The 14,235-nt window shown below is 35.3% G+C and overlaps 1 protein-coding gene across 1 annotated transcript in view; it reads left to right on the forward strand.

The window, feature by feature from the left end:
• The window catches only part of KHDRBS2 (KH RNA binding domain containing, signal transduction associated 2), a 346,168-nt gene that overhangs the window by 308,812 nt on the left and 23,121 nt on the right, over positions 1–14,235 (forward strand). Inside the window, exon 7 of the mRNA XM_032184045.1 lies at positions 1,831–1,913. Coding sequence (XP_032039936.1) covers positions 1,831–1,913 — 83 coding nt within the window. The remainder of the gene's footprint in view (positions 1–1,830; positions 1,914–14,235) is intronic.

The following is a 14,235-nucleotide window of genomic DNA, read 5'->3' on the forward strand; positions in this document are numbered from 1 at the left end:
TTGCCTGAAAGCTTCTTTAGAACAAGTGTGTCTGGGTACAATACAGCATATGAAACTGTTTGGAAAAAAATGCTTGTAGGTACCTTATGTTAATAGTTCACTTGTGGTATTAGAAGATAATTCTCTTACAGAATGGTACAAATAATAGAGCATTTTCTGGAAAATATTTATTCTTTATTAAAGAAACATCATGCTTTTTACTCTGTCCTTGTTTTCCAGCCATTCCACATAAAATATTTGCACTATATTGACCTGCTCTAAGCCTTTAGGGAAATTGTTAAAATCTGTAACGCAAAGTGTCAAGTATTAACAAGAGTTCTCTGCCCTACTGGTGCTGAATGTTGATCCACCTCAGGCATCGAGACACTGAAAGAGCTAATTTGTAATTCTTGCCTTTTCTGTTCTTTCATATAGTGAGTAAGCATGCTGAAATGTCTTTTCCTCTAGCTATTATTCTACTTTATATAGGAACTTGCATCACCCTCTTCACAGTGTCTGGATTCTACCCAGTAGCATGCTAATCAATGTGACTAACATCTGTCTCAGGTGGTTCATTGTTTTTTTTTTTTTTTTTTTTTTTTTTGCTATGAGTTTATATTAATGAGGGGAAAAAATGGTGCGTTTCAGTGTGAAATAGAAGGGGGTTTGTGTGGGCTTCAGATTCTGCAGAGGTTATTCCCCAATCTCAAAATGTGACTCACTCTCCTGCCCAGAAAAGTTTTTGCTATACTGCAAGCTGATGTGGGTGCCTCAGAAATGGAGTTACCATCTGAGGTCTGTATCCTGTTCTTCATTTAGGCCATGTGGCACCCCAGGGGCAATTTCTCTCACCTGAAGTCTTTACTCATGCTCCCTGATCAGTCAGAGACCAGAAGGATAGGTAAATTTAATATGCTTGAAATGTTACTGAATGCATCCTCCTTGGAATGTTTTCTGAAAATCGTGTGTACCAGTGTAGTTCAATACAGTTACAGAGTTTAATTAGCAGAAATAATGAAATATCAAACTAACATCGTACTTTACATGACTATGACAGTTTACCAGATTGGTTGTTTACTGGAATCCTGTCATTTTGGAGCAGCCATGTTCTGTCCCTTCTACCCAGACTAACTGCACTTGGGTTATTTGCAGAAAAAACTCAATTGCCTTCTGCTATAATTCATATTTAGTCATAGATTTTTAAGCCCCCTAATTCCTTTAGCACTATGCATAACAGGTAAATTTTCTTGTAACTACAAAATATTTGGTCTCTATTTAACAAATATATCAGCTCCCAAAATTCATAGAAAAATTAAAATAATAACAATAAGAACAAAATGTGTTTCCATACAACATTTCGTGACTACTTTGCTGTCCTGTCTTTGAATGAACATAGAAGACTCCAGCATATCAGAAATCATTGCCAATATTATCTCTATTTTTCTTTTTGTTATAATGCTGTACAGTCAGTATATTATTTTTTTCCTGCCATTTGTTTATTTTGCCTATAGGTATTTATGGAACCATTTATATAACAAATTGCTGCAAAAAGATTGCTTTCATTATCATTTATCAGTAGGCTAAATAGATCGTGCTGAAGCACTGTGGCCTGTACAATGCACTACAGTTTATCAGAGAATAAATTCCATTCTTAAATGAGTAACTGATTTATTTGCACTTGCAACATACAGGTTTTTCTTCACAATTCCCCATTTTTGTTAGGAGGCTGCAAGTTGCCTACAATATTGGGCAAACACAGCATGTATATGCTGATGCAGATTACTTTTATGGCTTGATAATATTCTTTGATTTATCACTCTTTTAAGCTTTGGTGTTTTATTTTTCTCTTAGGGATATGATGATGGATATGGGGGTGAATATGATGATCCAAGCTATGAGGCATATGATAACAGTTATGCCACCCAAACACAAAGGTAAGCATTTGTACTTTTTCATTAAATTTTCCAAGAAAAACATTCCTTTTCTCTTGAATTTTTATGTAAATATGCTGTTTTGGTTTTCTACATTAAATTCTACAAAATCTCACAGTACTTTAAATAGCCATTAAAAAGAAATAATGGTGGTTAGAGTTAATATACAGAATTATTCAGATGAAGTAAAAATGCAGACAACTAGACTTTTAAAAATGCTGCAGCTAAAGTGTAGTTGTTGGTCTTTGTTCTTATTGTTGTCATTGTTTAAAAAAAAGAGATTATACCATTTCCTATCCAGTGTAATTCTGAACTTCTTGGTGCAGTTTATTTATTTATTTTTTTGCTTTAATAACATAAAGTAATCAAGGCTATATTATATTTAAGGCTTTTACAATGTTTTGGGCAAAATGATAAATTAACAAAAAAAAAAATGATGGTAAATAACTGTCACTGGTGGGTATCAAGGTAAATTATGTAATGGAATGGTGTGCTTGAAATAAGGCTGAAACTATTAGCTTCAGTCAGTTGCTTTCTGAGCAACTCTCAGAATTGGTATAGGTAACCAGGTTTGGAAATCTTATTTCATGTCCTTACTGTGTAATGGGAGGATTATATTCACAGCTACTCCTATAATTTCTGTCACTAAAAACAGACAACAAAAATGATCCCTTTTGATGTACACACACACCACATGCACTCATATATTACCTCAACAGTTGGTCCATGTTTATTAAATATGGAATGATATCTTTTCCACAGTTAAGCTGAAGGACAAAAGAGTGCTTCAACCAATTACTTAGAAAATGTGCTGATTGGTTCCTAAGAGTGTTTGTCAAATTGTGGAAAGACAAACGAAGCTCTAACAAGAAAAGAGACAGATTTTAATTGAGTTAGAGTGCTTCTCACTGGATGAGAAAATGATGGTTATGTACAGAGTTCTGTGCTCTAAAAACCAGGGGACATTAAACTTGTTTTTTGTTTAACCATGTTTTTTGTTGAATGCTTTGCTGATGGCAATGCCTGTTAGAATAATGTTGAGCCATAAAACTGCTGTAGTGAGTGGCATTTGAGTCTATAGAAGAATAATTTAAGTAATTTTATAACCAGTGACAAATATTTTAAAGGATTTGTCACACATAAATGTGAACCCCTTCAAATATACCTTAACAACACACTTTCAAGTAATTATACATTACTTGCTTCATCCATCATGTTATTGTGTAGGTAGATATTTTTGTTGCCAGAGATTTTCCAATTTTTTCAGAAGAATTCAGCCCATCTTTTGATACAATAGTGAACTACCACAGGTAACATTGTCTCTAGTTCAAAAAATGTTAGTTAGAAGTGTCTCTGCAATGACGTTGCTTTTTTTTTTTTATCAACTGAATCAACCTGCTTTTTTTTTTTTTTTTGCAAGTTGATGTCTCAAGCAAATAAATGACTAATATATCAAGTTTATTAGTTTATGATAAAGCTAGAACATATAGTGATAATCTTACTCAAGACAGAAAACTTATAGAGTCAAATATTTTTGTAAATTAAACAGCTATTAAGCAGTGAGATAAGTTCTCTACAATGTGTGGTACCTCCTAGATACCTATTCTATTTTCAATCTGTAACTAAAACATTTCCTTTTGTAATAGATATCAGGATACACAGTCGTACTCATCTGTGTTGAGTGGTACTGAATGCCACAAGTAATCTTTTGACTTCAGTGAGAGCACTTGCGGAATAACATGCTACTCAGATTTCAAAGATGTAAAGAACAAATGGACCATTACAGATGCAGTTTGGGTCTCTGTACCTTATTGGCTATTTATCTTCATGGAAATACCTCCTTACTGAGCTGAAATAGCACAACAGAACAGAATAGTTTGACCACATTATTTCGTTAGGTGTATATACCAAAAAGTTTTCTCATAATCAAGATCTTGTTTTTAGTATAACTCAGGTATTGCTCCTGTAACCAATCAAGCACACAACTAATAAAGAAGATAATTTGTAACACTTCAGAGTACTTATTCATCTCATCCACTGTGTGATTGAAAGGGGGGAAAAATATTGTAAACAATCTGTGCTCAGAGAGGAAAAAAAAATCATCACTGCCCTCTGCAGGGATTGAGTGAAATTCTGAAGCATGAGACAAGAGATAATTGAAGTCTGTGGCTTAATGCAGAGCTCCAAGCTTTCTTCTCATGTTAAGGGCAGAGTTTCCACTTGCTTTTTACAGCTCATTAAAGAATCAATATGGAAATTCTTAGAGTAGGTCCAATCTCTGGTCTTACTATCTGTCTCACCATGCTTATTGACAAAACCTTACTCTCATTGTCACTTCAAACTGTAGAATGTCTTGGGAGGAGAGGGGGAAAACTAAACAGAAGCTGAATTCGGTGTGCTTTAGAGCAGAGCATGTGGTAAGTTGTGCCTTGTTCCCCTATGCACCCAATGCACAGAGTGAAAATACCATTTAGGTAGCCTGCCACCACTACCTCTGTTAACAATACATTTGACTTCCAGACCTTATATCTATTTCCCACTTCCTCACCAGAGGCTTCCTGCCCATATATATATTTTTTTCTGAAGGCCCTTAGTCCTTCATTGCCCAAGAGGTATGATTTAGATATTTTATAAATTAGTCACTGCCAATAGCAGAGTAAATGAGCACGCTGTTAGCATACACCACTGTGCTATTACACAGGATTATGACTTAGAAGGAGCAGAAAAAATGACCAGCACCTAGATCACCCAGATAATAAGTGGAGAGAAACACTGTTTTTCTCTGTGCAGTTATCTGAAGACTTGTGCTGAAGGTCAAGGACAGAGTTTCAGGCCCAGCAATACATTTTGTATAGGTCCTTCTCTAATGACCTCTACCACTGCCACCCTTCCAGACAGAGTTCTGTCCTCCATGACAGCAGTCTGATTTTAGACTAATAACAGGGGGATAGGGTCACTTGTAGAAGAAACCATGACAGAACATTGGGATCAGACTAGAATGAACCCTACAATCTTCAAGGCTGAATGAGCTAAGAGACATCTCACTGAAATGGATACAAAAGCAACTTGAAGAAGGACAGTCTGATCATCACTATGGTAAGTGCCATTTGTATCTTATTATGTCTGGGGAGAAGAGAATTATGGGTTTTGAGGAATAAAATTATTGCCGTAGTCCATACTGCATGAGGAATGTCTTGCTTTAACTAGCAGAAGCTGTATTTTTAAAGCCATCTTTTTTCTTCCTCATCTTCCTATCTCATAATGGCTACTCAGCAAACAGGATGGACCCTCAGGACAAAGATTTAAATGAACAACTGGCTATCTTTCCCAAAAGTGTTTATAATCATTATTTACAGGATTCCATAAAAGATTACAGGTTTAGCAAGGATATTTAGAAACCTTGCTGGTTTTAGGAATGTGTTTTCATTGATGTGAAAATAGAGATTTTAAGGTAAATGGAATGAAAGTATTGTCTGAGACCAAAGAGAACAAGGAAAAGATGATTCCAGTGGGCAGAGGAAGACATCAGATTTGACACTTCCGACAGGCAATTCTGTACTACACTTTGAGTTTCTTGATGGAACATCATTTTCCTTTCCCTTCCATTCAGTGTGAAAATGGACCTCCACCTGCCCAGACATACCAAGGGATGTTCAACCTGTTAAGTTCATATGCTACTCCCTAGACATTTGGAAATCAGGCAGAGAATGTTCAAACCCTTTTCTGCCAGCTATGTTTGGTTCCTGAACTTTTAGTCTGACTACTTCTGTAATCAGAAGTGAAATCCCTTCTGGGATATATATGATGACCATCCTTGTTTTGCAAATTCACGTGCCTCAATGGTGAGGAACAGATGGCAGGTGAGGGTAATAATCAAGCTGATGTTCTCAAACAGTTGCATTTCGTTTCAGCAAATAGTTAATATCCATATAAGTTTGCCCCTTCCATTGTACTTGATAGTTAAAATCTTGATGTATATTCTCATTGTCCAACAGTATTTAGGTATGAAACAAAATTACTGCACAGATTTTTGTCTAGACTGGACCTTACCAGTAAGATGGCTAGATTTTGATGCTTATCAGTTGTTATACCAGATGCTGCCCAAATTTCTCTGCTAAGTTAAAAGACATTCCTCTGCAGGCCTGTAAAGTTGTGCTGCTTGCCCACTTATTGATGCTTTTTAGCAGTTCAACCACACTGATATCCTCAATGTGTTCTTCCTTCAAATTGTGTTGGAACATAACGTGGCAGTAGTCCTTCCTTTCCATTCTTACTGAAAAGTTTATTTAAAGACATAAATATGATTTTTACAAGCCAACAAGCAAGCTCATATAACAAAACTCCAAAATGATAGAAGTATCAATTTCCATCTCAGCTGTAACACACATGATGTGAGAGAACCCTGTCAGTTTTCAAAATATAACACACTTTTGATTTTCTTATCAGGTACTAAGTCTGTTGAGGCACCACCATTGTCCAGGATTCATGGGCTGAGAACACTAGATCACCAGGCGAAGAGGATGAAATCTTTTGTGAGAGGATATAAAAGAACTGCCTGTTTCATTACAGTCTGATAGAGGATCAGACTGTACTGCATGCAAAGCATGGCCAAACTCCTCAGCCAAGACCAAGAAAATAATTTTGCAGAAGTAGATCAGTTGCTGGTGAATCAGCTGAGAACCCTGATGCAGAAAGCAGAGCCATGTTCAGCTGTTACCACATCTGTAGTCATCTCCACTGACCTTTGTGTCTCTACTAGCACCATCAGTTTAATTTCAAAGGTACCATATCTCACAGCAAAAAAGAGATATTAAGGAATTCTATGACTGACTGACCAATCAGGAGACATAACAGAAAGGGTATATTCTATTTAAAACACTTGTGCATAACCTAACCAACCACATGCAGTGTAAACAACGGTGCCTGTAAGGGAAACAAAAAAGAAGTCAAAGATTGTCCTGTCAAGCTTAAAATTTGGGTTTGATATAATTTCCCTGTTCCACAACATCTGGCATGAACATTCAAACATTGAGTCTTTTTTTTTTTTTTTTTTTTTTTTTTTTTTTTTTTTTTTTGTGACCAGGTAGCTGGTACATTGGCAAAGGCTTCCTGGGCTGCTTTCCTCTTTTTTTTTTTTTGCTGTCAGTCTGAGCAGGTACTTATTAAAGAAAGAAGTCTGCGACTCCCATCCTAATCTCTAAATAGGCCTGCAAAGAAATCACAAAACCTGTAATGTACTAACAGGAATAAATAATTCAGTGATGAAAGATGGAGGAAAACAGTGCAAACCATTGCTGAGTTACAGATCCCACCCCATAGTTGCACAGGCCACCTCATGACATACCTTATCTATGTTGTATGCTTCACCATTACATAGATGAAGATCACTCCTCTTGCCTGCCTGGACCTAGACCCACTGGTAACATCCCAGTTTTAGTACCTTGAACCTAGCAGTTTTTGGCAAAATATTTACTGTTAACCTTGCAAATTTGTTATGTAATACATAACAAATGGGCAATGGTCCTCTAGACAGGTGTTCCATGCTGGCATACAGATCATTTTGGGACATTGATTGGGTTTGCAATGTGCATTTGACAATCTAAAACCAAAACGCTAAGCCAATAACCAAACATCTGTTTCTGATGCTGTTTAAGATCTAAATGGTAATACAGAATCTAATCTTAACATAAAATGTCATTAATGTGTCTGAAATACATTCTAAGTTTCAGAGAATTTCAAGTTGACAGGCATAGTGTCATCTAGCTGAATAATATCTAATTCAAAAAAATATAGTTATCTGTGGTTGATCCCTATAACTGTGCTGTATGCAAAGTCCCATTGGGTTTCTGTTTCTTAGTTTTAATAACAAAAATATAACAAGAAAAAAATATTTCAGGACATATATACTGCCAAGTCCCTTTTCCTGCTATGGTAGATAGTTGCTATGACCATACCAATATAATAGCTCAATAACAATATATTCATAGCAATACCTATCAATTCAACCAGTAGTATTCTGATATTAGTAAGTCAATCTTCAAGGTCTTTTCCAACCTGAATGACCCTCAGGCGTCTGTCCTGGGACCAGTACAGTTTCATATCTTTATCAGTGACATAGACAGTGGAATCAAGTGCACCCTCATCGAGTTTGCAAATCTTTGCTCAACCAGTTAATGACAGGACAAGGGCGAATGGCTTTAAACTAAAAGAGGGGAGATTTAGTTTAGATGTTGTGAGGAAATTCTTTACTCAGACAGTGGTGAGGAACTGTAACAGGTTGCCCAGAGAGGTTGTGGATGCCCCGTCTCTGGAGGTGTTCAAGACCAGGTTAGATGAGGCCCTGATCTAGTAGGTGGCATCCCTGCCTATGGTTAGAACTAAGGTCTCATCCTTAAGGTCTCTTCCAACTCAAGTCATTCTATGGTTCTATGACTCTAAGGTTCCATGATTCTAGTCTCTGCAATTCTGATTCTCTTTCTTATAATAATATAGACTTATTGAAAATATCAAGAGCACATTCAGCCACTGAGGTTGAATATACCAGAAGTTAATGACTTTGAAAAGAAACTTTATTTTCTCATTTATTCTTGCTTCTATTATTAAATTAATGTGATCTACTGTACAGCTTATATTTATAGCTCCCTTTTCTGCAGTGTGGAATTCTAGTACAGGAGATTTAGGGATCACTTATTCGTTGATCTGATATGCAGGAATATAGCATGAACCACAGTTCATCCCATGTCAGTTATGTGATTTAAGGTACAATCGCTTCAGTGCTGAGACATACTGCAAAATGATTTAGGAAGAAAAGCAAAGAACATTTTATCAAGCTAAATCTCCAGGAATTATTTACATCAACAGAGTGTATTTGCCTGAGCTCCAAATCATCCTGTTTACCTTTCTTTGACTGCCAGGTATCAAGACTTCATATGTACATCTAATTCCAGAGACGTCTTCTTCACAAGCACAGTGCTACAGGTGAAATAGCACTTTCAGACTAGTACAGTTCTAAAACCACCAGTACATAATTATGCTGGGGATACAAGTTATTTTATGTATCCTATCAAGGGACTCTTCCTCTACTCTAGCTCCTTTTGGACTCAGGAAAAAATGTTGGTTCTATGTTTCAGTAACAGAAATTTACTTTAGGGAAAAGAAAATAATAGTAAAACAGAGCTACAGTGCTCAGGAATGTCCCCCAGCGCAGATTTAAAACCACATTTGACAAATTGCAGTAAATAATTATGTAAATAAATTTGTGTCTTCCTAGAGGCAGATGAAATGATCTAGGTGACATCCTGAGGTCTCTTTTACATCTATCTTCTGTTACCTTTTCCCCTTTTTGCTCACGCATAACTAGGTTTATTTCAAGATAACAACACAGGATAATCCAATTAGATTCAGGAAGCTGTTCTGTTGTGAGTATAAAGAAAGTAACCCAATTTTGAAACTCCAGCTTGCTTTGAGTGGTTTGTATGATTGATAGAAATCCTTTTATGAACAACTAAAGTGAGATATTTCAAGCTCTAAATACATAATGAATTCATTCATAATAGAATAGGACACTGACTTTCACATATTTTGCATATCGTGTTAAATTGCAATAAGTGTGTTCCTTCAGGATGACCTCATAATAATGATATCAGATCTTAAATTTTTGCAGATTACATTTTCATCTAGATATATAAATGTACACAAACTGAAATCTATAATATGGTACAATGCAGTACTGGATGAACTTTCTGTTTTAGACTGTTTCCTTAGTTATGTTGAGAAGGTGCCAAATTCATTAGGGGAAGAAATCCTAAATACAAAACTATCAAGAAAATGAACAGTTATTAATTTTATTTGATGCTACAAAGGAAATGAATCATGGCCTATTCATGTGAAGTATAAACTATCTAAGGTGCTACTTTTACTTCCAAGTATTGAAGTGGACTTCTTACCACAGTACCAGAGTACATGAAACAGTGGTTAATACAAATTGCAATGCAGAACCTGTTTTGTCAGCCTTCTCACTGTCATCTGTAGTCACAAGAAGAATAAATAATTCTGCCAAGATTCTGCAAGAGTGAACTGCTAAAAACCTTCTGCTTCAGTTGTGAGGGACAGATAGCAGCAACATTTAGATTTTTCACAGCTTTTACTGATGTAACTGCTGTATTGGAGTAGTTTACAGGCCACGTTTGTCCCTGTAAGTAACGTTTAAAGTGTTAATTCATTAGCATCGTTTTAAAGTGTATCAGTCCAAGCAGGGGATCAGCACAGTGGTACTGAAAATCTTATGCTTTTTTCAACTACCTTTGAGTCAAAAATCTTCAAAAGCTTCTTACCTACATGGTGGAAATGTTTCTTTTATTCTGTTTCAGGCTTTGGCTAAACAGATATTAAAACCTTACTAAAAGTAGAACCTTTTCTGATACATCTTTTGAAGGAAAACTTCATCTGGAAACTTTTGAAAAACTAATCAGAAGTTACTTGAAAAAAAAAAAAAAAAAACATTGCCAATAGCAAATAGCAGTTGTATAGCAGGTACATTCTGATTCCTATTTACAGGTTTAGTCTTCAGCACTGTAAAGTTTTCATGCTTAGATAATAGGGAAACCTACATGTTTCCCACAACATATTCAAATGACATCAGTTTCCTTACCTACTGATGGACATTTTGTAGGGAGAAGGCCGGGGGATTGTAGTAACTTCCTATCTCTTTTCAGTGTCTCTAGTGCGTCTGTACCTACCCCTTATAGGTGCAGTGTAGTTCAACATTCTCTGTCTGTGGTTTCCAAATACCTACCCTCTCTCCAATTGAATCCCCAGCAATAATGCTGGGGAGGGATTTTCAAGCAAAAGGTGGAAGATATCTATGCTGAATACCAAAGCAATTGAATATGGAACAAATATTTCTGAACAGTCTTAAGACAGAGAAAATCACAATGATATTTACATATGTCCTTTCCTAATGTCTTTCTGAGGAGCTTTAGTAAACAGCATTTGTCAGATTTATATGTTGTGATTGTATTCAGAAGGAAAATACAGAGAGAGGTCAATGATCTTCCTTGAGGATAGAATGAGTTCAAATAAATGCTTAAAGCAATGAACAGATACATTTATTCGATCAACCAGTCCCACTGTTTGTTTTTTTTAGCACTGTTTTTTTTTTTTTTGTTTTAGTCTAGCTTTGTAAAAAGCTCCTGCTTTTTACAGTGTTGGAGTGAAATGTTCATAGTTAAGTGAAACATTTTTGTCCCTAGTTTAGAAATGATAGTTAGACAGGACTGTGAATAATCATTAACTTATTTAGCAGATTCTCAGATGAGTAAATCTTTTGGCAATATGATTGGAGGTTTTATCATTTTTCCTTCATAATCAAAATATTCCTGTATAGCTAAATATATAGACACAAATATAATCCAAGCTGGTATAGGTACATTGGTTCTTTTTAAAATGCAATATCCTTTATTATTTTTCACTATTATGCATTCTCTCACTTTTTAACCAGAATGCAATGTATTTATACTTTGTCATATTTCATTTTAGCTTTGCGCTTTTATCCACCTGTTCATAAATAAAGATTTCTCTGTATTTTATTTCCAACCCATTAAAATCAATCAAGCCAGGAAGCCTAGAATATGACACTTTATGTATCTTTACAGCAATCCACTTACGACATTCATCATCAGAAACTGTTTTCAAATGCTACTTCTCATTTACTTGATTCTATGAGCAAAATGAAAATTTAGCTACTCTGAAGTAAAGTTTTTTTCTCTAAAACTAGGTGGGATTCCTAAAATTCTGTATCACTCCCTTTGCAAATACTGTGTCTGCAGATATTTTATATTCTATTCTGAAATAGTAATAATTTTGTGTGTATGAGAAAAATACAAAGGGATGGAGAATATTTGAATAGAAATCCCCATGTATCTGTACTTGTAGCCCATAAATGGAATTTTTGTTTCTATTTTAAACTTTGCAAAAACTTCAGAATCCAAAATCATCTTGCATTTTAGAAGGCTCTCTGCATATATCCTTTATAACTCTACTGGCTTAATTCTTTCTTTATTTTTTTTTAATCAGAGTTGCAGTAACTTGAACTCAAACAAGAAAACACCAGAGACAGATGAGATCTAGTTCAACTTCAGGAATATTGTAAGCTATAGAATAAGTCCAGAGAGTATTGTAAAGGAGACATTCTTCTTAGGTAAAAATATGAATGCTATCAAAATTGGGCTTTCAGAAAAGAAAAAAAAAAAAAAAAAAAAAGAGAGAGAGAGAGAGAGACTTTATCCACTAAATTGTTCACCATATTATTCCATTACTCCTAAAGAACTATTTAGTAAAGGTCCATATTTATGATTTAAGGATGAATCAAAGGACTCCTCATCTTTCCTATAGATGTAATGCTTAATTAAACAGAGATGATCCAGTAAGTCTTAGATTCCTATGAAGATTATTTCTTTATTCACACATTTCCAATATGAAATATTATAAAATATTATTTTATGAAAGATGCATATATTGCAGTTCATGTAAATGCAACTTTCTCTCACTTCTCTTCCAAGAAGGGTGCTGCCTTGTGTAAACAACTATTCTTTCATTGTTAGCTATAAGTTAAATCCTGCTGACTTGACTGCTTCTGTTACATAAAAAGGAGAATGATTAAAAATGCAGTCATACATGAAACAACTAGAATAGTATAAGACAGGATCCTGTTAACATAGGACATAAGTATTTGATTGTATCATTTATCAGTGTTTAAAACTGAATATTCTGCAAGATGCTCAACAGAAATGATATTGGAAAAGAGGGAGGTAATGGGAGATAGTATACAAAGACCACCTGAGGAAGTGAAAAAAGAAGGAATAAAAGTTGTCTAAAAGGTGGAATCCCACCTTTAGGGGTTCTTATAAATAATCTAGTATGTTATCTTGCCTTGAGAATTTGTTATGTGAAGCTAATACAGATTGGGATATATATATATAAAAGAGAGCTATAATTTTTTTCCCTGTATTTGTCTAAAATATCAATGCTAACTGCACAATGACAAAGGCCAGGAACCTCTCTTCAAAGACTGCCAATCCTAAAACACATTGGTTCATTCTCACATTGTCAAGTGACAACACAAAGAGGGAAGTCTCTCAAGAGTTATTCAAAGTATAGCATGGAAGCTTTTCATCTGTTTGCTTATGAGTCTAACTATGGAACTTCACAGGCATGAGCTGAATCTCTAGTTTGGACCAATTCAAGTACTTCACAAAAGAATGCTGATTATTATCTAATGTGTGAGTTATAACTCCAAGGCTGATCAAAATTTCCTAAATTGACTAACTCTTTCCTAAGCATTTCCTAATAAAATGTTCACACGAGATTCTATTGTATAATCTCCCAGCTAAAGAGTGCAACCATTATGAAAGAGAAGAAGGATATAATAATATGCCTTTACATCAAAAATAGATAAATAAATAATCATCTGCTAAAGATCTAGCTCAACAGGTTTTAATCAAAATCTGTTAGATTCTTAAGATCTTTCAGGATGGATTACAGAACACACTTCACCAAGTATCTATATGGAACTATGCATTTGCTGCATTTAAAAGATACAACCCTTTCTTGTACCTAACAGCTCTGGCTGTCAGTGCAACCACTGCATGTCCACAACCACATTTTTTGCTCCCACAGTTAGAGAACAAGTTAGAGAATTCAGGTAGTTATGAGTGAGTGAAAGCAAAGAACAAAAAGAGAAGAAATATGAGAGAACATATGAGAGAACACAAAGAACTCAAGTTCTTCAATTCTTGCAATGTTCTGCTGCCTTACATTAGAGAAGCTGCAAGAGCAGCCAGGGAGCCAAATGGTAATGCTGCTGACCCTGTGTCTTTTGCCAGCAGCTTCCTTCAGGTACAGGAAGAGATCAGTCAAAGTCTAGTGCAGTTTATTCATTAATGTTGTGATTTTCTATATCTAAAACCATTGATCGCTGAGTGATGAACATCAATCCTCCCTCAGGTAGTTTGTTGACCCCAAGAGTTAGGGTTTTGTGACTTCAATCTTAACTCCTTTGTTTACATTTCTCTGCTTATACCATCTTAAAGCACTATTCTTCAAAGCCTTTTGAGCTGTGTGGTTTCCCACGAGTATTGACACAAGCTGCAATTTAATTTTGCTTAGTTTCTGTCAATTTGAAAATGTCCCACCTAATGAGAGATTAAAAGCCAGTTGCTGTTTAAGTATACAGTCTCTGCACTTAAGGTATTCTCATATTATGGGAGCACCAGATAATTCTGGTTGGAAGAAATTTAGGAGGTCCTTATTGCTCAAATAAATAACA

This window comes from Aythya fuligula, chromosome 3 (assembly GCF_009819795.1).
Source record: "Aythya fuligula isolate bAytFul2 chromosome 3, bAytFul2.pri, whole genome shotgun sequence".
NCBI classification, from domain to species: Eukaryota; Metazoa; Chordata; class Aves; order Anseriformes; family Anatidae; genus Aythya; species Aythya fuligula.